This window comes from Exophiala bonariae (genome assembly GCF_035927105.1).
Source record: "Exophiala bonariae strain CCFEE 5792 chromosome Unknown scaffold_25, whole genome shotgun sequence".
Classification (NCBI taxonomy): domain Eukaryota; kingdom Fungi; phylum Ascomycota; class Eurotiomycetes; order Chaetothyriales; family Herpotrichiellaceae; genus Exophiala; species Exophiala bonariae.
In genome coordinates this window covers 346,669-370,710 of record NW_027042500.1, presented here as the reverse complement: position 1 = coordinate 370,710, position 24,042 = coordinate 346,669, and the positions used below count along the sequence as shown (strand labels likewise).

General features: G+C 51.3%; 10 protein-coding genes across 10 annotated transcripts; 6 read left to right on the top strand and 4 right to left on the bottom strand.

The window, feature by feature from the left end:
• Window positions 1-1,026: 1,026 nt before the first annotated feature.
• LTR84_006639 (uncharacterized protein) lies at window positions 1,027-3,594 on the top strand (the record flags this gene model as incomplete). The annotated part of the gene is made up of 2 exons (XM_064850199.1): window positions 1,027-1,124; window positions 1,419-3,594. The coding sequence occupies 2 exons, from the start codon at window positions 1,027-1,029 to the stop codon at window positions 3,592-3,594; spliced, it is 2,274 nt and encodes a 757-aa protein (XP_064703086.1).
• A 344-nt stretch (window positions 3,595-3,938) lies between these two features.
• LTR84_006638 (uncharacterized protein) lies at window positions 3,939-4,757 on the top strand (the record flags this gene model as incomplete). The annotated part of the gene is made up of 2 exons (XM_064850198.1): window positions 3,939-3,997; window positions 4,055-4,757. The coding sequence occupies 2 exons, from the start codon at window positions 3,939-3,941 to the stop codon at window positions 4,755-4,757; spliced, it is 762 nt and encodes a 253-aa protein (XP_064703085.1).
• Window positions 4,758-5,195: 438 nt separating this feature from the next.
• LTR84_006637 (uncharacterized protein) lies at window positions 5,196-6,542 on the top strand (the record flags this gene model as incomplete). Its single annotated transcript, XM_064850197.1, has 1 exon — window positions 5,196-6,542. The coding sequence occupies one exon, from the start codon at window positions 5,196-5,198 to the stop codon at window positions 6,540-6,542; it is 1,347 nt and encodes a 448-aa protein (XP_064703084.1).
• A 273-nt stretch (window positions 6,543-6,815) lies between these two features.
• LTR84_006636 (uncharacterized protein) lies at window positions 6,816-7,494 on the bottom strand (the record flags this gene model as incomplete). Its single annotated transcript, XM_064850196.1, has 2 exons — window positions 6,816-7,278; window positions 7,370-7,494. The coding sequence occupies 2 exons, from the start codon at window positions 7,492-7,494 to the stop codon at window positions 6,816-6,818; spliced, it is 588 nt and encodes a 195-aa protein (XP_064703083.1).
• A 1,237-nt stretch (window positions 7,495-8,731) lies between these two features.
• LTR84_006635 (uncharacterized protein) lies at window positions 8,732-10,504 on the top strand (the record flags this gene model as incomplete). The annotated part of the gene is made up of 1 exon (XM_064850195.1): window positions 8,732-10,504. One exon carries the CDS (start codon window positions 8,732-8,734, stop codon window positions 10,502-10,504), a length of 1,773 nt encoding a protein of 590 aa, XP_064703082.1.
• A 155-nt stretch (window positions 10,505-10,659) lies between these two features.
• Window positions 10,660-11,221, bottom strand: LTR84_006634 (uncharacterized protein; the record flags this gene model as incomplete). Its single annotated transcript, XM_064850194.1, has 3 exons — window positions 10,660-10,794; window positions 10,848-11,023; window positions 11,077-11,221. 3 exons carry the CDS (start codon window positions 11,219-11,221, stop codon window positions 10,660-10,662), a joined length of 456 nt encoding a protein of 151 aa, XP_064703081.1.
• A 1,668-nt stretch (window positions 11,222-12,889) lies between these two features.
• LTR84_006633 (uncharacterized protein) lies at window positions 12,890-16,402 on the top strand (the record flags this gene model as incomplete). Its single annotated transcript, XM_064850193.1, has 1 exon — window positions 12,890-16,402. One exon carries the CDS (start codon window positions 12,890-12,892, stop codon window positions 16,400-16,402), a length of 3,513 nt encoding a protein of 1,170 aa, XP_064703080.1.
• Window positions 16,403-17,020: 618 nt separating this feature from the next.
• Window positions 17,021-18,832, bottom strand: LTR84_006632 (uncharacterized protein; the record flags this gene model as incomplete). The annotated part of the gene is made up of 3 exons (XM_064850192.1): window positions 17,021-17,228; window positions 17,288-18,519; window positions 18,581-18,832. 3 exons carry the CDS (start codon window positions 18,830-18,832, stop codon window positions 17,021-17,023), a joined length of 1,692 nt encoding a protein of 563 aa, XP_064703079.1.
• Window positions 18,833-19,814: 982 nt separating this feature from the next.
• Window positions 19,815-20,575, top strand: LTR84_006631 (uncharacterized protein; the record flags this gene model as incomplete). Its single annotated transcript, XM_064850191.1, has 2 exons — window positions 19,815-20,115; window positions 20,178-20,575. 2 exons carry the CDS (start codon window positions 19,815-19,817, stop codon window positions 20,573-20,575), a joined length of 699 nt encoding a protein of 232 aa, XP_064703078.1.
• Window positions 20,576-21,227: 652 nt separating this feature from the next.
• On the bottom strand, window positions 21,228-23,658 carry LTR84_006630 (uncharacterized protein; the record flags this gene model as incomplete). Its single annotated transcript, XM_064850190.1, has 5 exons — window positions 21,228-22,169; window positions 22,236-22,487; window positions 22,541-23,297; window positions 23,362-23,484; window positions 23,552-23,658. The coding sequence occupies 5 exons, from the start codon at window positions 23,656-23,658 to the stop codon at window positions 21,228-21,230; spliced, it is 2,181 nt and encodes a 726-aa protein (XP_064703077.1).
• Between the last annotated feature and the right edge of the window lie 384 nt (window positions 23,659-24,042).

The window sequence follows — 24,042 nt, the reverse complement described above, 5'->3', positions numbered from 1 at the left end:
AAGGCTGAGGGGGTGAGGGGTGGGCGCCTCGGGCACTGTAGTGGCCTCGGGCAACGGGGAAGCGCCTGGGGGTCCCCGTGAGAACTACAGCAGCCTCGTAGAAAGACAGCCTCACTTTGGCTTCGCAATGCAGGTTTCAGGTGCCACCAAGGCAGAATAATGACAGTGTATCAAGTAATAGATTAATCCCGTAATTATCACATGCCCTCAGATACCTAATAGCTATCTCTAGTCGAACAATTTACCTGTTCTACGCATGCCCTACCAGGGCCAGTGAAGTAGCGCGTCCGGCGCCTAACTGGCTGATTTGGGACGCGTAGAGTGCTTGGGCACCTTCATACTCGGAAGGCAGGCCGTTCCATCTCTTGCCTTGTTCTGACGATACACAATTGTGATAGATGTCCCTGGTTGCCGACAATCTGTCTTGACTCATTGCCTTGTAAACATTCCAACCGCACAAGGAACGATCAGCGCAGTTCCCCAACGATAGATGCCGCGGTGAGTGGCATGTGATTGCTGATTCTTTGCCGAAGATGAACTTGGAGCTTGTGAAATCAATGACCCTGGCAATCTTCTTTCTCTTCTAACCAGTTGAGGATGCGAATGTTGCCTTAGTCCCGTAGCGCCAGATTGTCGAGAAGTCTGTATCCGTAACATGATGGTTCACAATATAGATTTCGGAGAGGTGTTCTGATTGTCACCTGGCCGGTGAGTGCTGAGTTGAATCCGGGGGGGGGATTGCCTTAGGGAAGGTACATGCCTAAAACATCGACCTGGGTAGAAGCGATAGGGCTCTTAGGCGGAAATTACGTATATCTGTCCCCCGCGTTCCAGCGTCAATCCAAGGGCTAATAGTGGCTACCGAGGCTAACAACTGCTTAGTGGCCAAGCTAATCACTACTAGTAGCTCCAGGTCGTTGTATCAGCTACCAGAACCACCAGACTGATCCAGCAAAAGAGAACCCAACGATTTTTTATCTCTCCCAAAATCCCCATCACCTTTGTCTATCGCAATCCATAATATTCATGGCGGATCAGAGCCAGAGTCCTTCTTCCGCAAAACGTGTTTCCAGAGTATCCAGGGCTTGCTTTGCTTGCCGTGGCCGAAAGAGTCGATGTGATCTGTAAGTCCATCCACTTCCTGAGAGTCCTCACGGTGGCGGTGGGCCGATCGCGGGTTCAAGTTCTGGGGATCCCTCCAACCCCAGCCCCAGGCGGTTCAGCCCCCGAGGGCCCCAGAAACTCGGTGCTGCACCACCAACCCCGTCGCCTGGGAATCGTCACTCGCCGCCCTGCAACGGCTACTGCTTCTCAGCTTTTTGCGAACAGAGCAATAGCCGTCGTCGGCAACCATTGATCCTCTCATCGTCCATCATTCCATCTTTCTCGTCAAGTCATGTCCACTGACCTTCCACTAGCGAGGCTTCAGGCGGCGCGCCGCCTTGTGGGAGATGCAAGAAAGAGGGTAAAGAATGCGTCCTAGGCACTTCCAATCGTGGCGGGAGTCGCATCAGAAAGAAGAACGTCTCCTCCACTTCCACCACCACCCTCACAAGTACCTCTCCTTCGCTTCAATCACATCCTGCACCTCTATCAACCATTCAGGAGCCCAGTTCCCGTCCACACCCTCCTCCACCGCCCTTCCTGCAACCGTCTCCGTCCCACGAATCCCTCCGCACCCCGATCGAAAGCGCACCCATCAACGCGCCCGGGGGACAAGCCAACCTTACCGAAGACGATGACTCGGCCTCGACTGCTGACAGTACGATTGGGAACACCATCCCCAGAAACCCCTCAGATGCTTGGCAGTTGTTGAAAGACGTCGCCAACAGAGAAGCCAGTCACCTGAATGTGGGATCCTCTGTCCATGGTCAACCCGAGATGTCAGATCATATCATGCGCAATGGCTCCAGATCAGAACCCAGGGGATCAATCAACGGTATACATTCCGGCGTCCTTACCTATCGTTTGGTGCGTGAAGGCTATCTGAACTCGGACATCATCCATGAGTTGGTTAGACGTTATGCTCAACACTATCACCCGTATCTCCCTCTGGTACCGCGAAAATACTTTGATCCCGCACAACTTGACACCTTCGCTGTCAACGACAAGCATCTTTTGACCGCTGTTCTCACCATCGCCTCCAAGGACCTGGTCGAGCAACCCAATATTCACATCTGCTGCTCCCGATATATGCATGATCTAATCTCGGGAATTGCTGCTGGCCACGACTGTGAGGTGGAAGCGGTTGAAGCTCTTCTTCTGCTGGCAGAATGGGAACCCCAAGGTCTACGGAATCGGATTGAAGCTGTAGGCCGAGGTGAGGAAGATCGTTCGGCCTGGATGCATGTAGGCATGGCACTACGAACCGGCTATTTTCTCGCTCTTGACCGGACCGCATTTCGACAGGAAAGTGCAGAAGAGGCACGGATCGATGGTCGAAAGCGACTGGCCTGGGCCAATTGCTACGTATCTGATCGACTCATCTCGGTTCGAATTGGCCGAGCTTTCTGGTCTAGAGGCCCGGGGCCAATGACGGGTTTATCATCACAAGACTTCCCATCTCTACAGCCTCTCAGCCCTGGCGACGAGGACTATGCCAAGATTATGCAAGCGACCTTGGATTTGACCCAGCTGTATTCTAATGTTCATGACATTCTGTATTCAGGGATGAGGACCAGCGGGCAGATGATGCTCATGGGAGACTACGTCAAGTACGTGGATGACTTTAGGAATGCCATTGCACGGTGGAATACCACCTGGGGCAAACTTGAATGCTCGCCTCATATCAAAGTCACACTTCAGATGTCGTATGAGTATCTATGTCTCTACACCAATGCTTTCGTCTTTCAAGCAGCTATTTCCCAGGCAATCGCGAACAAACCCAAGACTGATCCGCAGTCCCTGAGAGATCACCTACGAAGTGTTTTCAGCAACATCGGTGCAATGCCAGATGCTCGCTTTATCTGGGCCAGTGTAGCAGCAGCCAAAGCCTATCTGACTTTACTGAGCACACAGATTGACCCAAGCAAGCATCTAAGGTATTTACCACTGCGGTATTATCTGTACAGCATCTACTCGGCCGTCTTTCTCTACAAGGCACGCTCGTTTGGGGTCATGACGGGTTCAGAAGAACAAACCGTGCGATCATTAGTGTTTGCAGCAATGGAAGTGTTGAAACGAGCATCGGTCTCACCACAGGATCCAGGTTCGCGCTACGCTCGACTTCTCGAACTTCTATGGTTGAAGCCAGCCAAACCGTCCACCCAGATGTTTCACCCAGTCCAATCGCCTGCAGCCTCCGACACTCAACTATCGTCGAGTGGAAGTGTGCGGGTTGATGCTCATGGTTATATGCAGTATAGTCCAGCCAATGACTTTTCCTGGCTTGATCTAGAAGCCGTGGGAGATTTTGTATCTGGAGACCAGGTGGTTCAAAGCAATGGGATGCAATTGCTGGCACCCATGGGAGGATATCAAACGACGCCTAATTACATGGCTGGTGGAGCAGGTCAAGGCATGCAATGGCAGCAAAATCCCGGCAATAATGGGATGAATTGGCCAATGGACTGGAATGGAAATTTGTTCTTCTGATTCGGATTTCTCCCTTTTGGGAATTGGGGGTACAACCAGAAACCAAGCTGATGAGGGCGCAGTTCTGCCCGTGAAATATCCCACGGCTATTGAAGCAAAGGCCGGGCCATCGTTCTGGATTGATGACCGACTGTAGCCGATTGCGGAGACGAACTTGTCGATGGCCAACCCCGCATCTATCACCAAATATTTCACCCATGACTATTCCGGCCTCTGACTTCTCCCCGCGGGATCGCTGCGGCTTTCAAGTGATTGTTGCTGCGGCTTCCCACCAGTGATATACCCGACATTCTCACATCGAGCTACGAGTTGCTGTTTCGCATTTTCAAAGTGGCCAGTGAACCATGTCGGTGGACAATGAAATCAAGGGCCGACTTGCCCTCATAACAGGAGCGTCTGGAGGGTGAGTTGCTATTTGAGTTGAATGCGGTATAGTTGAAGACTGACCAGGTGTTGGCAGTATTGGCGCAGGCTGTGCGCGCGACCTCTACAAGTATGGAGCTCACCTGGCTCTCACCTATTCCAAGGGCAAAGCCAACATCGATAAGCTCGTGAGCGGACTTCAGACCAACTCAGATCAGAAAGTGTCAATACATCAAGTGGACATGGGATCCACCGAAGATATTCAGAGACTGTACAAAGAGATCGAATCGGAACATGGCCATGGACCAGACATCTTGATAGCAAATGCGGGCTACGGAGTGCGAATACCCAACATTGTTGATATATCGATTGAAGAGTGGGATCATACCATCTTGATCAACCTCCGAGCACCGTTTATCCTTGCTAAGCTGGCTGTGCCTCATATGATTGAGCAGAAGTGGGGACGGATCATCATGATGGGCAGTATTGCGGGTTATGGTGGAGGTATCAACGGGTGTCATTATGCAGCATCCAAGGCTGGATTAATGGGCATGGTCAAGAACCTCGCCAACAAACTAGGCAAAGACGGAATCACAGTCAACGATGTTGCTCCAGCCATGATTGGAGAAACGGGCATGATTCCTGACGCCAAATTCCTCGAGGGAACACCTGGAGATGTTAAAAATATACCAGTGGGAAGACTGGGGACTCCACAGGAATGTGCCAATGTGGTGACCATGTTGTGCAAGACGGGCTACTTGACTGGCCAGAGTATCCTTCTGACTGGAGGATTGAAATAGTCGCCAATTAATTTAATGGATTATCCAAAGAAGAGCATCCCTACAACACGCACGTGATAACATTCTCCACGTGATTCTCACGTGACTCGTCCTTCACCGCCCACGTGCTTCAACTCCCGCTTCCTCTGGTCCCGCCAATTTCCTCTCTACAAATCCAAGTTCCACTCTTCCGCCTCAGCGCATTGATTCATACTGCCATTTGATCGACCAGCCAGGCTTTTCTTCTTTTCCTAGTTCCCAACATGACGTTCCTTTCTAATATATCGACATTGAACTCTTAAATACCATAATATCCCTTCCTCAGGTTTCCTAGCCCCGATATACTCGGTTCTCTGGTCAAGAGGACACTCTCTTGCAACCACCCGCCTTTGTATCGCCTCCCTCACCGCCAAGGGCCCGCACTGGAACTTGAGGCTTCTTCAGTACCACAATCCCAGCATGGACAATCATGGCCTCACTCCAACTGCTCAGCACTTCGTTGAACTGACCCACAATCCTCATCACCGACATCCTTCCAAAGACCCTCATCAGCCTATGCCTAACCCGCATTTACTACATGGAGAGGCAATGACATCTGCTATACAAGAGGAAGACATGGTCTCTCGCCACCGAACAGCTTCCGCTTTCGACGCTGAAAGCCAGTCGCCTACCAGATCTGCCTCTGATCCTCTGGAGCTCTCCAGGCGTCTAAAATCAAGAACGGAACTCGACCGCATCACTGCGAATACTGCTCGCAAGCGTAATGCTATCTGCAATCCTTTGGTGATGACGGGACATGCGCCTGGTTCCAAGTTGGCAGAGTTCTACGAGTCACAGAATGAGCAGATTCAAAGGCTATTGAAACCCGTCGACGAGCATGTCCGTGAAGCCAGGGATACTCATACTTCCAACCATCTCCGTTTTCAGATTGCCGTCTATGGAAGCTTCATCGCCAACATCATTCTAGCTGCCTTACAAGTATATGGAGCTGTTGCTTCAGGGTCTCTGTCACTATTCACTACCATGGCCGACGCCATCTTTGACCCTCTGTCCAACGTCACTCTGATCCTCTCCAACAAAGCAGTTCAAAAAGTCGATGCCCGCAAATTTCCTGCAGGAAAGGCACGTATAGAGACGGCCGGAAATATCGTCTTCTGCTTCATCATGACGGCAGTCAGTTTCATCCTGATTGCTTTCTCCATTCAAGAACTGGTCAGGGGCTCCGTGGAAGAGACCAAAGATTTCCATCTTCCTTCAGTCATTGCGGTCAGTGTGGCCTTTTGCACCAAACTCGGTTTATTCCTCTACTGCTGGGCATTGAGAAATCAATATTCCCAAGTGCGCATTCTATGGGAAGACCATCGCAACGATTTGTTTATCAACGGCTTTGGTGTGCTCACTTCTGTGGGTGGCAGCAAACTTAGGTGGTGGCTGGATCCTTCGGGAGCCATCATTCTCTCGGTGTTGATCTCCGTCCTATGGTTACGTACTGCGTACTCGGAATTCCAACTCCTGATCGGAATCACCGCAGATACCGAAACTCAACAACTCATCACCTATGTGAGCATGACTCACAGTGACCACATCAAACAGATCGATACTGTTCGAGCATGGCATTCCGGCCCTCGATTGGTGGTGGAAGTCGATGTGGTCATGGATCCTAACGAGAGTCTCCGTGTCAGTCATGATGTTGCAGAGGAGCTACAGATGAAGTTGGAAAGCTTGCCTGATGTCGAGAGAGCTTATGTCCACTGCGATTTTGAGACGACGCATAAGCCGGAGCATTTCCTGAAGAAGGAACTATAGTGTTGAGTGTTGAGGATAGTCTGCAAGTGGAAGGCCCGTGTTGTCGGATTACCATTGCAGATATATGCGTATAATGACCGTGACGATTGATACTCCCCATAACTTGGGTTGAGAGAGGGCTTAGACGCCCATAAAAGATGCCACTCAATAATGATAAATATTATTTCTAGAACCCGGGCCTTGAACTGCCATTTTCGCTCCTCATTCCGAAGACTTGAGCTCCATCAACAGTCCAATCTCCCAATGCCCCCTCCCCCCGGACGCCTCTACACCCTAGACACTCAAAGGCTGCGCCTCTCCAGGCTTCGCATCGTACGAGATTCTGCCCGCTGGCAAGAAAAACAGCGCGACAAGCCCACCACCCCGAACCTCGGGATAATGATGCGTTCCCGGCCCAGGACTCGTCCACCCGGCGCCCTGCCACCCCTGCATGCCCATCAACTCGGCGCCGTCATCGATCTGCACGACGCAGTTGATCTCCCCGTACGGATGCTTGTGGTACTGGCCGCGGTACGCGTCCTGCGACTCCATGTACACGGTGGTGATGGAGATGAAGTTGGACTCTGCGCTCGGAGCGGCGATGCGCCCCCTTCGATACCGTGGCCCGTCCAGCTCGTCCTGTGCCACCCAGCCCTCTTTCAGGCCGACCCGCATGTACCGGCAGAAATCTTCGTAGTAGGCGTTGCCCGGCCCGTATTCCGCGTTCAGGCGCGATTCGAGCGCTGCGCCGGGTGTGCTGTGCGGTGGTGAGTATGTGTGGGTAAGGTGGAAGGGGGAAAGATATTGGGGAACGGTTAACGGTTGGAGGTTGGAGGTTGGGGACTTACAGGTCTTTGACTTCGCGGAAGAACTCGTGGCAGCGTGCGACGAATTCTTGAGCGGTTGGGTATTGTGAGAGGTCGAGGAGTGACGCACCACCGTAGCCGGCTGCTGGGGGTGGTTGTTGGGTCATGGTGGTCGATTCTATGTATGTATTCAAGGTTGTGTAGAGTATTGGATTTCTGTAACAGAAAGTCGTATGGAAGTTGGCCGTTCGGGGGATATCGTTCTTGCCTCCCTGGGTCAAGATGCTCCGTTTGAATATCTTTTATTCTTCCGGTCTCCACCTCTGAGTACCGATGGACGAGTTTGTTTTCACTCTCTATCCGTTTGTCTTGCTCTCAAGAGGCGGTGCGTCTTCCGTTGCTGCCCTAGTGAAGTTTGATATGCCACGAGAGATGACTGTGTAATCCCCGAGTTTTTGATTACCCTCGTCCCAAGAACGTGGCTGCTCTCAAGGTAAATATATTTCCGTGGGATGCAAAAACCACTCCAGAGTTTATGAAATCGTTGACGACCGATGACTGGTGCACACAGCGTGTTCTTCGCTTGATTCGCTTGTCTCGCACTACACGTCACCTTCTTGCGTGCGCAGTAGCCAAATTGTCGAGATTTGATGTAAGCACCGTCAGCAAAATCGCATGCCGAGGTGGCTGAATCTCATCGGGAAGTCAGGGTAGGGTTTACCCCGGGTTTCACGCCTATCTGCCGATAGACACTGCCGACAATCCGATTTGTGGAGGTCCTCGAGGGTCGATGTGGCTGGAGAATTCTCCGATTTGTCCTTTATCATTCGAGCACTGTGTGAGGTACTGCGGTACTATCTGGGTAACTACCTAGAGGGTGATAGTTTGATGTCCCGTACATGAGATTCGGACACTTTGATATCAAATGCGCTAACTGGTTGGGGCGGCCGTGTGTGCTTATGCCATCTCATGGACCTGTTTCCCATCTGTTTGCTCTCACGCCCACGGATTTCATTCTCCTCACCACCTCGGCTTACAGATATCTGTCCAACGCAGTCAGTGTGTCACAGTTTGGATTGTGTGACGAGAACCGGTAAATCAAGCTGGCTTCACTGTCGCTTTGGCAATCTGGTGCCGTGAAGTTGAACCGAACTGTCAAACTTATGCTTCAATCGCCGTGACATTCTCTGTGCACCCTGATTATGCTGATTGGCTGAGCGACGCTGGCTGTGGTGCATATATATACACATACAATTTGCCTCGTCATAGGCAGTGTTGAGTTTCACTCGTCAAGGGTCTGGGACTGCCTCGGGTCATCTATCTTTTTACTTCTTTCAAGATCGGGAGACTTCTCAACCTACCCCTGGGTTACTTCATCTTTCAAACCCGGAAGATAAACACAAAATGGAGATCGAGAATCTGGATCTCGCAATTGTCGGAGCAGGATGGCACGGCTTGGGTATGGCAAAGACATACTCCGAGGCCTACCCAGAAGCGCGCATCGCCATCTTCGACTCTGGAAAGTCTGTTGGTGGAGTGTGGGCCAAAGAGCGCCTTTATCCTGGATTGAAGACCAATAATCTTGTTGGGTCATACGAGTTTGGCGACTTCCCTATGGCCCTTGACCGCTTCGGATTACAACGTGGTCAACATATCCCTGGCGCGGTGGTTCATGAGTACCTTCGACAGTTTGCAGAGGAGTTCAACTTGACATCGCGCTTGATATTCAATACCAAGGTTGTGTCCGCAGAGCTGTTGGAAGATGGAGAGTGGGGCTTGCAGGTCTCGGATGTGAACAACGAGTCGTCAGGAACAATAAAAATCAGAACAAAGAAGTTGGTTGTTGCGACTGGCCTGACCTCCAAGCCCAATATACCCACCTTTCCTGGCCGAGCCGAATATCAGGGTAATGTGTTCCATTCTATCCACTTGAGAGACCGAGCAAAGGACATTGAAGCTGCTAAAGAAGTGGTTGTACTGGGCGCAAACAAGTCAGCATGGGACACCTGCTATTCGGCAGCAGTATCAGGTGCACATGTGAATATGGTGGTCAGACCTGGAGGTGGAGGCCCGAGTTGGGTGTGGCCTGTCACTTTCTCCCCATTCCAGCTGTCCATCCAACAAATTGCAACGACGCGCTTATGGACGTTATTCGAGCCCACTATCTGGAATGGAGAAGCTAGTGGGTTCTCATGGGCGCGATATTTACTTCACAGCACGTCGCTTGGTCGGAAGTTTGTGTCTATGTTCTGGAAAGCCCTGGATAAGATTGTCCATCGTGCTAATGGCTACGACAATCATCCCGAGCTACAAAAGCTGAAGCCATGGAGCACGACTTTCTGGATGGGTAATTCCTTGGGCATTCATAACTACCAACAGAATTGGTTCGATCTTGTAAGGAAGGGGCGAATCCATATCCACGTCGCAGACGTTACTTCTTTGTCTGGAAAAGGGGTTCACTTGTCGAACGGCGCAGTCGTCAATGCAGACACATTTGTCTGTTGCACTGGATGGGAGGTTCTGCCCCCGATCAAATTCATACCGGAGACTCTGACTGATGAACTTGGGTTGCCGTCGTCCGCCATCCAACCCAGCGAGGTTCAAGTTCAGCATGCTCGAGCACAAATCCTCGAGGCTGCGCCGAGTCTACGCGCTGGGCCACGAAAGGTTCTTCCAAAGTCGGCAGCGGCACCAATTCGAGTTCATGAACACAAAAACGGCGCAGAATCGACGCGATCGAATTACCAACTGTATCGATTCTTGGTTCCTTCAAGCGCGAAATTCTTCAAACACCGCAACATTGCATTTATTGGTTCGCACCTCGCCCTGAATGCGATAACAGTGGCACAGGCACAGGCATTGTGGATCACCGCATTCTTCAACGACAAGGTCGAGAGTCTCAGACATTCGAACATTGATCATGCAGATGTCGAGTACGAAACCATCTTGCACACCGAATATGCACGGCTTCGACATCCCGGGGCAGGAAGTGGAGCAGGAGAAAGATGTCCAGATCTCGTTTTCGATGGGCTGTTGTACACGGATTCGTTACTGCGAGACTTGGGGCTTGAGGCGCATAGGAAGAAGTCTTGGTGGAAGGAACTGGTGCAAAGATACCTGCCTGGTGATTATCGAGGATTGGTCGCAGAGTGGAAGCGCAAGAATATTATTCATTAAGGATTTTGGGCCGTGCTTTCTTAGAGATCGTGGATGGAGCGACAGCGCCTTTGCTTGCTTCGCTGTCCATACTCCACTACATCAACGGTGACAGAAAATTCATACTACTCAGCGATGAGTATGCCAGGTTATTCATTAACGCTCTCAACCAACCTCTAAAAGCCTTTCAGATAGTCACCCATGAAATACCTGTGGATGTCTTCTGGAGACACATTCCTGTAGCCTATGATTGCAAGTAAATCAGACGTTTTACTGTCACGTTGGGAAACCAAGTTCTCCAAGAGGCGATGCTAGTTGCCGTTAGAATTTTTTTGAGCGGCATGCCCGGATATCGGAGACCAACCTGATACAACTTGTTGTTCTTGTCGTGGAACACCAGGAAACGCTTGTCTTTCTCTTTGTTTTGTCCGTACTGGAAGCTGTCGTCGATAGTCACGGTAAGGTCGTCTCCTGACGTCTTCTTGGCCTTTAATTCGTCAAGCTTGCTGACTTGAATGAAAATAACACCTTCTGCACCACCTTATGGCTAGCTGTCAACGATCAAGGCCTGACCCTAGTGTGGTATTGCTTACCTCCATTCTTGACGGTGTATTTAGCCGCATAGTAGTCTGCTGACTTTTGGCCGAGATTCTGGCTCCAGCTGACTTTGATCTTTTTGTCACCGAGAGATTGTGCGGCAATGTAGATTGAATCACCCCTTCCAACAACGGAAGACATTGTGATGATTTCTTGTTTGCGAGAAATAGGGAAGACGTAAAGTGAGATAGGGTAGAGTGATATTGGCTATACGAATAAGATCAAGCACGAAAAGCAGTCCATTGGAGCGGACTTCACGCCTGTTGACAGAGCTTCTTATACTCACCAATCCGTGGGAACTTTGTACAATCATCACGCCCGAGCTGAAGGATGAGGGGATCAAGCATAGAACCAGACTTGTTCAGTATGTGGAGAATTCTGCGATATTCATCAAAGGCACAAGTCTAGACTGCCTTTCACAGCCAGCCACGGGAACAGCCAAAGTGGTTGGCGAAGGAAGTATTGAGCACACCTTGAAGCATTCATGGTTATTGGATCCCATGTCGCCCGCACCATATAGTATATTATCACAGCTTTCGGCCAATTCTGCGTACCTGACCATCTGGCTGCATCTAGATCTTCGACGTCGTGCATTAGCGTTTTCACGGACAAGCCTCTGAACCTAGGAGGACCCGATCCCGCAGCCGCCGGTTCCAAATCGAGCGGGGATGGCTTTCTTAAATCGACCTGGTCTTCCCAGAACGTTCTCGCAACAACCTTAAACGTGGTATCGCTGGTAAAATATCCTCGAATGGGCCCCTTGGATCAACCTAATGTTTAACGAGAAGTGCGCGGTACGAAGCGAGGGCGTCAGCCAGCCCATTCTAGACATCTAGGCGCCAAGCTCAGTCCAACCCGCTCTCACCTCATCCCATAGGTCTACCTGAGGAGTCTTTTGAATATACCTGTGTCAAAATCGTCCTCTGTGAAAGGCACACTGCCTCTCCGAGTTCCCCCGTAGCTATGCAGGAGAAGGCGAGATCGGAACGACGGCCTGCCCAGAGATGAGGAGACAGAGATCAGCATGAGAACAAGCAATTTGATTGACTCGGAAGCATATTTTCAAGCTGCAAAGAATTTAAAAGGCTCACATCCTATATTTTAGTGCTTTCTGACTTGGTGGGCATGAGAGAATGCGCAGCGATGATACAGGAGAATTAGGTAGCTACTTTGCTCAGTCCAATATTGCTGGTCATGTTTCCATTGAAATTAGCGATCAAGTTCATTGCAATCTTCAAGTTTTTACCAAGCTTCCTCTTCAACTCATAGGCTTACTGCCCTATTGTGGTTGGAGGGGGACAAGAGGGGCGGCGAAACTCGTTATTCTTACTTCAGATCCAATTGAGTGGCATGGCCAATGTACCTCCTAGTGGTAAGTACTAGTCGGCCTAGTAGCAAGCGTGCCAAGCAGTCGACGCGGCTACTAACACACTGTTCGCAGTGCACGTAATTCAGCTCAACTTCAGCTTAGCCTGCGCGTCCTGATTGCCATCTCTCCTCTCTCAGATCCGTGCCATTTCTAGGACATAGCGCGGTGGTCTGTAGTGAATAAGTCAAGATAAATCTATGCAATATGTGCCTCGTACTTCGGCAGCTATTACTTGTCGACCCGGGGTAGCACATCCACGTGGAAGATGACGTCGTTTCTAATGTATCGGAGCGGATATCCGGTTTCAAGATCGATCTGCCAAGATTGGAACAACTTCGGCAGTGGCGATTGCGATCTGAAGCGATTCCATCGCCCTTTCTCTGCCTGTCGTCGTCTTGATTGTGCCGTAGCGTCCTATAGAGGTGTCCATGTTGGACGCGATGCTCTTGGGTCACGGTTTAGATACCATCACACTTGAAGCTGCGCTGAAAGCTGATCCGCGACCGGGCTTCATTGTTGATACCAACCACGCGTCACGAAATACGCCACTTCAGCCAATATTCTGCAATGAAGCTCTCCTTGGAAATCTGTCACTACACAGTGCGATCAGAGGGTCCTTAAACAATGACTCTTCCCGCCACTTTCAAAGATGGGTCCTGGAGGGTGATCAACCGAATCTTGATTATTCTGGGACAACCTGGACGGCCTACACTTTACAGCAGCGATATCGGATTGTTTCTGCCAACACCTGTCGACACAGATCAAAGTCATCTTTCAGATCGAAAGGGCTCTCGGATCCCCGCGTTTCAGCTCGCGACCATTTCCAGGAAACCACAGCTACAGCGGTAGACGATGCAGACGAGCAGATACTCAGCATTCGTAGCACGCGCGGCGAGCCCAAGCTGCCATCATCTCTGGGAGATACCAAACTTGACTTCTCGCTTGAGGAGCCTTCGTTAAAGTGCACGGATTGGACAGCCGCGGAACCAGTAGGAGCGCTCACGCCTCATGAGATATTCGCTCGCAATATCGATTGGGCGTCAACGCCTCTCGGGCCTATGTCAAGCTGGGATCCTATCTTTCGAGAACTGGCCAACCTCGTCATGCGAAATCCGCATCCTTGTACGCTAGTATGGGGCGAGGAGCTCACTATGGTTTACAATGACCCGTACCGGATTGAGGTTGCTGGTAAAAAGCACCCCGCAATCATGGGGAGCGGGTTCTTTGTCGACTTCCCCGAACTGTGGTCTGACAAGAAGTCCGGCTTCCAGGAATGTGCTCAGACAGGCCAGAGTATACGAATGGAAAATGATCGCCTCTTGATCGAGCGTTCTGGCTATCTGGAAGAGACCTTCTTTTCATGGTCTTGGATTCCCATGTACGATAGCGCTCGACGTCTTCTTGGTTTCTACAACGCCCCCTTCGAAACCACTTACCAAATGATCAGTAGTCGGAGGATGGAAACATTGCAACGCTTGGGAGAAGCTGTCTCTACGGCAAGGTCTGTACGACAATTTTGGAAAGCAGTCGTCAAAGGCCTGGAGACAAATCCGTACGATATCAATTTCGCCACAGTATACGTCCTTGCAGAGACTGAAGGGAGTGACGCAGCCTCGATCTCATCAAATTCAAACATAGCATCGAAGGACTGTGTACTCGAGGCCGCAATCGGCGTCCCGAGCAATCACCCTGCTGCAGCTGAACGAGTCGACCTTCAAGACGATGCTGGATTGGCGCCTAAGATGCGAGCTGCTATACAAGCGAAGGAGCCTGTACTGTTGTCCGCAAGCGATGGGACTCTTCCAAACTTTTTGTTGGAAGGGATAAGTTTTCGAGGGTTTGAGATCCCATCCAGCGAAGTTCTGATCGTGCCACTACGTTCAACTTACGAATACAATGCATCTGCGATCCTGACGATAGGTCTCAATCCACGCAGGCGATACGATAAGGACTACCAAACATTCATCGCCATGCTTAACCGCCAATTATCAACATCTTTAGCCTCTGTGCTGTTCGCAGAAGACGAGGCTCGCAGGAATCGGACTGCCGCAGAGCTCGCTGCACTTCAGCGCGAACACTTAACAGAACAATTAGAGCTTCAAAGAGGGCGATTACGGAGAATGACCGAGCATTCACCGCTTGGAATGTTCTTGATCAGCCCTGATGGAGTGCTTTTGGAAGCGAACGACCGATACTATGAGATGACAAATCATCCAACCGACTCTTATGCTTTGTCTTTTATGGAGACCGTGGCCGAATCGAATGCTTCTGTTGCCCTGGGGATGTGGAATCAAATGACGATTGATAGAAAACCTGCGACAGGTGATCTTTTACTTCGCCACAACTATAACACTGAAGTTGATGAAGCTGGAGTTCCCATTGAGCCATGGGTTTTGGTATCAGCTGTTCCTGAGATTGGCCCAGACAATGAGCTCAGAAGCGTCATGGGTTCGATCACGGACATGTCACATTATCACTACGCTCGACGACTACAGGAGCAGCGTCTCCGCGAAGCCGAAGAGACCAAGCGGCAGCAAAACGCGTTCATCGATATCACTTCACATGAAATGCGAAACCCTCTCAGTGCTATTCTCATTTGTGCAGAAGATATAAAGGCTTCGCTGCAGAAGCACCAGTTCGACGGCCAGGCTGTTCAGGTCATTGCTGAGTGTGTGGAGGCTGCCGATACAATCACCCTGTGTGTGCAACACCAGAAAACCATTGTCGATGACGTCCTTACAGTCTCGAAACTGAATTCCAATCTGCTTCTCATATCGCCACTTCCGTCGAACCCAGTGCAGGTAGTTCAGCAAGCAATGAACATGTTTAGTAAGGAGGTACAGTCGAAGCAGATCGATCTCAGCCTACACTTACACTCATCAATGAACGATCTCAATGTCCAATGGGTCATGCTTGATCCTGGACGGGTTTTGCAGATCATGGTCAACCTCCTTACAAACGCCATCAAGTTTACACATCAGTCGTCGACGCGATCGATCTCTGTGCACATGGGTGCATCCTTCAGTCTGCCGATACCGCGCACTAAATCCTTTGATTATGTGCCGAGAAGGAGTCCACAGGTAGACATTAGCGACGGCAAAGATTGGGGAGCCGGCTCACTCATATACCTGCGGGTTAGAGTCACCGACACCGGCTGTGGACTCACGACTGAGGAAAAACAAAGGCTGTTCGAACGTTTTGCCCAAGCTTCCCCACGTACGCACGCGCAGTACGGTGGCAGTGGACTCGGCTTGTTCATCTCAAGGCAACTCGCCGAGTTACACGGTGGTCAGATCGGCGCTGCGTCTGAAGCAGGTGTTGGGAGCACTTTTGGTTTCTTTATCCAATGCCGAAGGACCATCGATCCCGGAGTCGGCAAAGAATCAGCATTACCGAGCACCACGGGCATCTCCAGCTTGCCAACGTCGACTTACGAAAGAAACAGCGCATCTGAAACTCAGCTCACTAATCTCAGCCAAGACGTTCCAGTCGTCATGCCATCGCCCATAGTTAAGCATACGGATGCGAAGACCATCCACGTCCTAGTGGTGGAGGACAACCTCGTCAACCAGAAGATACTCAAGAAGCAGCTCGAAAAGGCTGGGTGCGTGGTGGAGACTGCTGACAACGGTATCCACGCTCTTGAATACCTGCGCACCACGACTCTCTATTCAAATGGCACAAACCCGATATCGATTGTGCTCATGGACCTGGAAATGCCCGAGATGGGAGGCTTGGAGTGCGTGACACGTATCAGAGAACTTCAGACTCAAGGTGCTATTCGTCGGCATGTGCCCGTGGTGGCTGTTACAGCGAACGTCAGGGCAGAGCAGATACTGGTCGCAAGAAAGAGTGGCATGGACGACATTGTGTCGAAGCCGTTCCGGATGGCTGATCTGTTGGAGAAAATCGAGGCGATTGTGGGACATACTTCGTCGCAACAGAATCCTTGATTGATATACGGCCTTCGGCATTGATCAGAGCGCTACACTTACAACAACATACTGGCTGGGGAAGTTCGAAAAAGCACCATCGAACGAGTGAGCGGTTTCTATCCGCGACGATGCTGATCTGGGCGGCTCAGCGCCATGGGTGCTGCTCATGCTACGAGATGCAGCCTCGCATACCATGTTGGTAACAATCGGCTCTCTATAATGGATTTTCAATCCTCGAGTCGTCGGTTTCCGATACAGCCCGAAGCAAATGATACCTCGCTGTTAAAGATCCAAGCATCCTTGATTCATATTATTTCCAAGCCGAAGAAACCCAGCTGTCACGATCTTCAGATTCCAAGTCGTTCACCAGTACTATTCGCATGCCAGTTGACCACAGGCACGACCATCATATGGAAAACTTTTCTAGCGGACAGGATCATTACGTCACATGAACCGTTTTAAGGCTCCTGGAAGCTCGACTAACGTTTTCCGCGGCTTAAGAGAACCATATTCCATCGATCCTGTAAGACTAGCTGTTTCGTGCTATACGATTTCAACCTCTTGTAACAAAGCGAGCAGAATTATGAACAAGATGCAGCTTTTTCGACTCTGATTCACTTTATGCCTATGCTGATCTTACTCTGCGGCCTCGGTTCCCGTCAAATCGGTCTCCAGGCGCAAGATCTTGATCAGGTTGTGGTGTGCCCAGAATCGGCGGTATCGCTTGCCGTATATGTACATGGGGATGGTAGTCAGAACGCAGCCGGCGGTGATGCCCGCGATGATATTGAACATCTTGGCCGGACCCTGAGTCATCAACCAGTCGACAATGTAGTTGGTAAGGCTAGGACACTCAAAATTAGCAAGTCATGAACCTCTGGCGCGGGTGGTGATCTCGCTTACCCATAGAAGAAGAAGTTCTTGAATAACATGTTCATCACAAAAAGCTCCGTGCTGTGCTTTCTATAGGCGTCCAGGACGTAGCCGCTGAGACTGATGTTGATGATGCAGAGTCCGAACATCATCAGTCCCCAACAGAAGCAGATCACGTAGATGGATTGGAAGTTCTGGGCTGCGTAACCAAATCCCACCATACCGGCGATGGAGGTGATGGAACCTACTGCGCTCCCCAGGAGCTGGAACTCAGGTTCGTAGATCCCGTTATTTCGCTTTACCATCCACATTAGCTGAGGTTTGGCGATGACGCCCATAAAGATCGAGCCGATGATGCCTCCGATCATGGGAGCGGCAGAAGTGTAGCCAACCCCTGCTGGGGTAAGTAGATAGGGGGGCGAGCTGAAAATTATGGATGAGACGATGGACATGGCAACATACCAGGCTAGTGTGATGCCAGTCACTAGAACGTTGTATGATGCGGCGACGTTGAGAAGAATCGCTACTGGTGCGGTCACCATCTTCAGAAGTGAGTCGCGGACAAATACGCCGTTGAACACGGCTAGGCGCTGAATATACGTCTTGCGGGTGGGCGGGACTGAAATCTGTGAGATGTTTTCGGCTTGTTCACTCTTGGTCTTGGTGACTTTCTCGTTCGCATAACGATGTCGTTCCACGTCCTGGCCTAGGGCCGCCAGGTTCTGATCAGAACCTGTCTCATCGATTTCGTAAATCTTCTTACGGATATACGTAGTCTCCGGGACGAAGAAGATGGTCAATAGGAGCTGGAGACCGAGGAACGGCAGAAGGATGTGGAAATTGTAATGCCATCCCAAGTTGGCCGTGATGGGTCCCGCAATGACGAGAACACCGTTCGCGACGGTGGAGAGCAGAAAGATAACACCAGCCACTCTGGAACCGCGCTCGTGGACGAAGAAGAGATCGCCAATGGAGGCGACAATGAGTGACTCGTATGCCCCCACACCGAGCCCCTGAACGACTCGTGCCGCAACTAGGGTCGAATAGGTCTGCGCACATTCGCCGATGATACAGCCGGTAACGGCCATTAGAGAGCAGAAGATGTACAAAGGTCGCTTTCCGAATTTGCGCGCGAGACCAGAGACAAAGACACCAAAGGCCCCGGCTGAGAGCAGTACATAGCCGGCCAGTAGGGTGACCTGGGTAAAGCTAACGCCTAAGGACTGAGAGATGGGCAAGACACCCGCCTGAAGAATGGCGCCCTGCGTAAGACCGGTCAGTTGGGTAGATATAGAAGGATGAGGGCAGGAAATGGCCACGAACCGGTCCGGCGCCGCAAACAATGGCACCAAAGCCTAAGATGGCTAGCACGGCGTGCTTCTCAAAGCTCGACCAGTTTAGAGGGTCATTAGGGTCGTCCGAGGGTTGTGGTGTAAGAACGACGTGGGAATATTTGCCAGTGCCGTGCTTGAGGAGGCTGGTGTCCTGAGTGCCTTCTGGCTGATTCTCGTCGTAGAGGTAGACAGTGCCGGGCACGTGGCCTTCAGCCTTGGGTTCCAATACCCCAAAACCCATCGTAATTGTGGGATGTTTTGAGAGAGAGAGAGAGAGAGAGGAGAGATGGGTTATCAAGAGAGACGAGAGAATCTGAGTGCTCTTGTGGAAGGGCCTGTGGCTGTTGATATAAGCCGTGGGAGGAAATACCCCAGGACCCCGGATCTGTGACTTGTCTCTCCCCAGCTTCCCCCATTCTACACAGGACACCCCTCTCTTGTTCAAAGGCCCACGAGGTACCACGAATAGTTATCGACTCGGGATTATCAAATGCTGGCGGAAGTTGGTGTTGACAAGTGCCGGAAACCATTGAGGAAGAACAGTATCCAGATTTGCCACTTCGAGCAGAGATTACTGGCTACGAACCTGATTGACGCGAGCAGGCCGTCAAGATTAGCATTGCAGCACGGCCACGAGCTATCAGGCTGTAAGCGATTCCTAATCGAGAGTTTTCAGCACTTATTTGCCCAGATGTCAGGTTCCGGTCTCTAAGGCTGGACGAGTGCACGGCATCAGGAGGCATTCAAAGCGTTTAGCTTCAAGCCACTGAGCTGCGACAGGCATGGTATCGAGAAGGTGGAAGATAGGGTTGGATACCACGGAATGCTGCGCGGCCGGTTGAGCTCAACCGACCGGATGCTCCACTCGCTCCGCATATCGACAAGGAAGATTCTGGGGTTTCAGGCTTGCTTCGGAAATTTCCGAAAGAATTTGTCTCCGACGAACAACTCCTGTCTTCCCTGCGCAAACATCTCCCAAGACCAGCCAGACCTTGCGGGCATTGTTCCAGGCATGCGCGTTGATTCCGCATCGCAAGACTTTGTTGAGGTAGCTATTCCGGCAGATCGACATAGATTATGACCTAAGGACAAACGAACTTTGCACTAGCCAGGAGTCGTTGGTAGTGTAGATGAGCCAAACCACGACGTACAGGCGTCTGCGATTTCATCTCCTTCGAAACCCATCAGAATCTTGTCTGCGACACCTGAGTTGAAATTAGATGATGGGTCGACAAGTGAACTCCCACCGGGTCGGTGATGCTCTTCTCAGCCTTGGGAAGAGCTACTATGCTCGACTGGGCGCAAGCATGCTCGGTGCTCTCTTGGGATGTCGATGGCTGAATGCCATTCTCTCACGGCGAGCTTCAAACAACAGCGTCAGCGACCATACCTGGAACTGGGAAAAGGAGATTGTCCTGTTGACCGGCGGTTCCGGCGGCATTGGCTCAATCGTTGCGCGTAAATTGGGGGAGAGAAAAGTCAAAGTGATTGTTGTTGATGTCCATCCACCGAAATCATCGCTGTGTATGTTTGAGCCTGATCGATGCTAGAAAAATCCCTCCACATGATGCTGACGGATTGTACAGCTGCCAACCAGTACTATTATCAGGTCGACATCACCTCCTCAGAGGCGATCCAAAAATTTGCGTCTCAACTGCGCAATGACCACGGAGATCCCACTGTGTTAATCAACAACGCTGGCGTAGGCAATGCCATACCTATAATTGAGCTACCGGAGGCCGCTCTGCGAAAGGTATTCGACGTCAACATCATATCACATTTCCTTCTCCTCAAGGAGTTCCTACCCTCAATGATTCGCGCCAACCACGGTCACATTGTTACCGTTGCCAGCATGGCGTCATTTGCGGCCCAGGCACAGAATGTCGACTATGCTGCCACCAAGGCGGGAGCGCTTGCTCTGCACGAAGGTCTGGGGCAAGAGATCAAACACACCTATAGAGCCCCAAAGTTGCGCACCACGTAAGTGAAGTCTTAGTATCATTCAGTTCATTGTTTTTGGGCGGTGGAAGACTGATGGAGTTGGACAGGATCCTTCATCCAAGCTGGGTCCGGACGCCCATGATCTCCAAGTTGACGTCGAACCCTAAGTTCAGGGATCCTGTGGTCGAGCCAGAGGACGTAGCCGATGCAGTGGTTCAACAGTTGTATCGTGGTGAGGGTAGTCAGCTCGTGGTGCCTCCGTCAATGTGGTGGGTATCGGCCATCCGTGGCTGGCCCTGGTGGCTGCAAGAGAACGTACGTGATACGGTATCAACAGCACTGCTAAAGGCCATGGAGCCTTGATGGAGAAATGAATGGCTAGTTGTAGAAATCTTCGTGAGGCAGTAAGCCGCGTGTAATACTCGTTCTGATGAATGGTATAATGTCCCCTAGTGACCCTACGTAGGAGGCTGGCATGGTTGGTAATGCCGTGGGTTCCCCCAGCCGCATGTGGAAAGCCTTTAGCCTGTACTCTCTGCTGCAAACTGGCGACGTAATCTACACTCGTTGACAGTCCTTCCTGAGTCGTAGGATCTCAGGACGGAAACGCCATAGGTGAGGGGAGGTCTGGGAAAATATCGTACTTAGGGACTGCTGAACGGGGATTTTTGGGCGGCTTGCAAGCTTTTGCAGTGCTAGAAGAAATCCAGAAAATCTCTCGATATCTCCCGGTTCATGGCGTGCTGATAGTTATCCGCGGGATCCGACGCGACCTCGCCAGCTGTAGGCCATTTGTAAGATGGCTGCATTGTATCGAACATGGCCGTCAAGTCATTAGTGAGCTGGTATGGATCAATCGTCTCGTCCGTGAGAGGCGGCCCAATTTCGGAGCTGACGGCTGGTCGTTGTATTTCGGGTTGCTGATCCCGCTCCATCGATGGGAAGTCCAAAAACGGGAGATTGCCATCTGTGCTGTTCAGAGCCCCATCCCGCATGCCCACTGTCTGGGCCTTGTTCGCCATGAGACCTAGACTCAGCCCAACTTCCTTGAGGTGCTGGACCCGTTGCCAGAGCCGCCTCCCCATATGAGACTCCGAAGAGAACCCCTGAATGAGCTCAAGTGCCACTACAAATTCTTCACGGCACATGTTGCTGAATTGGTATGGAGCGTGGCAGACAGCAAGGAAGAGGACGGCTAGAGCGGAGACTAGAAAGTGGTTGAATTGAGCTTGCTGTGCCGAATAAGTACCTGGAGTTTGGCTCACTTGTCGCAGCAGTCGAATATTATCCTTTGCCGCTTCAACAGCGAGCCTAGCATTTGGCAGGTCCTCGTCAATCGTATGGGAATTCAGAAGTTCGTGGCGGAATATGAAGAGCTGGAGCTGGTTGACGCTCAAGTACAGCGATAAACGGATCTTGTTCTCGCTTGGGGTGCGACCCTGCAGCATATTCTCCTCAGTCGGTTGCAGTTGATATTGGGGCTTAATACCTCGATACCACTGCTGGACGCGGAAGTAAAGGAAAGACAACTTTTCTGGAGTGGCTTTAGCTGTGGTCTTGGTGGTCACTTTCCATACTCTCGTCTCCAGTTGTGCATATGCGACCATGGCCGAGAGGAGGTATGATCCTGTGCTGCCCTGAGGCGAGATTCAGCTGTATTGCCCATGCTAGACAATTTGCTGATGATAGGACGATGTACTTACCAATGTTGGAACATCCAAGTCGACATCACACTCGGGAATGGCGAACGAACGGCCAGTGCCGAAGCTCCATCGTCTATCAAGTATGTATATAGACCAGAAGAGCTGACTGGCTCGTAAGCGTTGCTCATCGTTGGAGAATCGCACCGGATAGGTCTCACGTCGGTGTAAGCCTTGTTCGATCGCGGCCCTACCGGCAAGACCAATCGTTCTCCACGCGAGGACCTCTTCGTCCAAATGAAACTGCAGGATGCTCTTCAAATGGTTAGGCCACCAGTAGACGTGTCGGGGAGCAAAAGCAAACCTACGATGGCAGTCCAGGCCTGTATCTCCAGAAGATCCACATTCTTGCCCAAGAAGCGAGTGTCAAAGCCGGATTCGACGCTCCTGAGAAGTTTTGCACTCAGTGCATTGGGGCCATGATTCTCTATGGCTGCAGCAATGGCGATAGCTAGCTTCAGAATGTCCCAGATGCCATCGGTAAGGGTATTTTCGTCCTTGGGATATGTTTTGGTAGACGAGGGGGATGCCATGTCGATGCAATCGTAAAAGTATTGAGCCGCGCGGTATAGAATTATCTTGTCAATGAATGGATAGATAAGGCCATACTCGTCATAGTAGAAATCCAGCAGTCGCAGCGCTTCATTTCGAGAGATGGTGCACAGGGGGTTTTCGATGTCACGATTGACAGAACTCGCGGCCTGGTATCTGACCTTGGTCGACGCCGAGAGAGGTCCCAACTGGAGTCCTTCATACCGTGGGGTATGTATTCCGGCGTTGGCCAGAGAAGTCGTCGCCATTCGGAAGAGGAATGATGAGCTGGTCGGCCCAAGGAACTCGGGCTGTCCCGCACGTGACGTGGTAGATGAGATCCTCAAAAGTCCATTGTTGTCCGACTGGTGGTGCAAGTGGGTGATATTCAAGCCTGGTGAGGATGGGAAGGAGGCCGGCGTTGAAATGGTTGATGGTTGCTTGGTTAATGAAGAGGCCAAGAGTCCGTCTGCAACGAGGCGATCAATCTGGGCTTGCATTCTCTCGATCTTCTCATTCAAGCCATCGAAATCCCTGATGGAGGTCAGAATCGAATCTCGCAGCATGAGGCAGGCAATGGGCGGATGATACTACGTGCCTTTCCTTCTGCAAGGACGCGGTGGCTAGTCTCGAGCTATAAGAGCAGATGACAGCCTTGTCGCGGCAATATTGGCATGGGATTTGACTGTCGCATTTCCCTTTACGCTTCTTGCATTCATCACTGTGATCAAGGTTAGCGAACGACGGGTGACAGGGCTGGGATAGCAACAACAGGGTTGGAAACGTACCAGGCCACGGTCGTATATCTCTTGCGTTTCCCACGCGGAGTTGGCGACCTCGATGTACCGTTGACGCTGCCAGAATGGTTGGACTCGTCCGGCTTGAAGTCGGCCATGATCAGACGATTCGACGACGCGCAGAAGTGATGTTGATGGTGCGTTGTACTTTGGATGTTGGGCACCATGTGTCCGAGTTCAAACCCATCATTGCGATTGAGGACTTGGGGTTCTAGGTCCAGCTATGCCTGGGAGGTGCCCAACTCCGGCTGAGTCTGATGCCCGGGAGGCACCTTTGGCACTTTGTGCCTCGGTTGCGATCGCCCCCGTCTAGTCAAGGAGTTAGTTAAGCTCTGGTCGGTTGTATGCCAAGGCGTCTAACCATCATGCGGGGTCCCCAGCACCACCCCCATGTAGGCTTTGGCGCCTAACCCCCCCCCCCAACAAGACCCCAAGGCCTTTCAGTGTGACAAACCTGGAACCTCGTCCCGCGTACCTCGCAT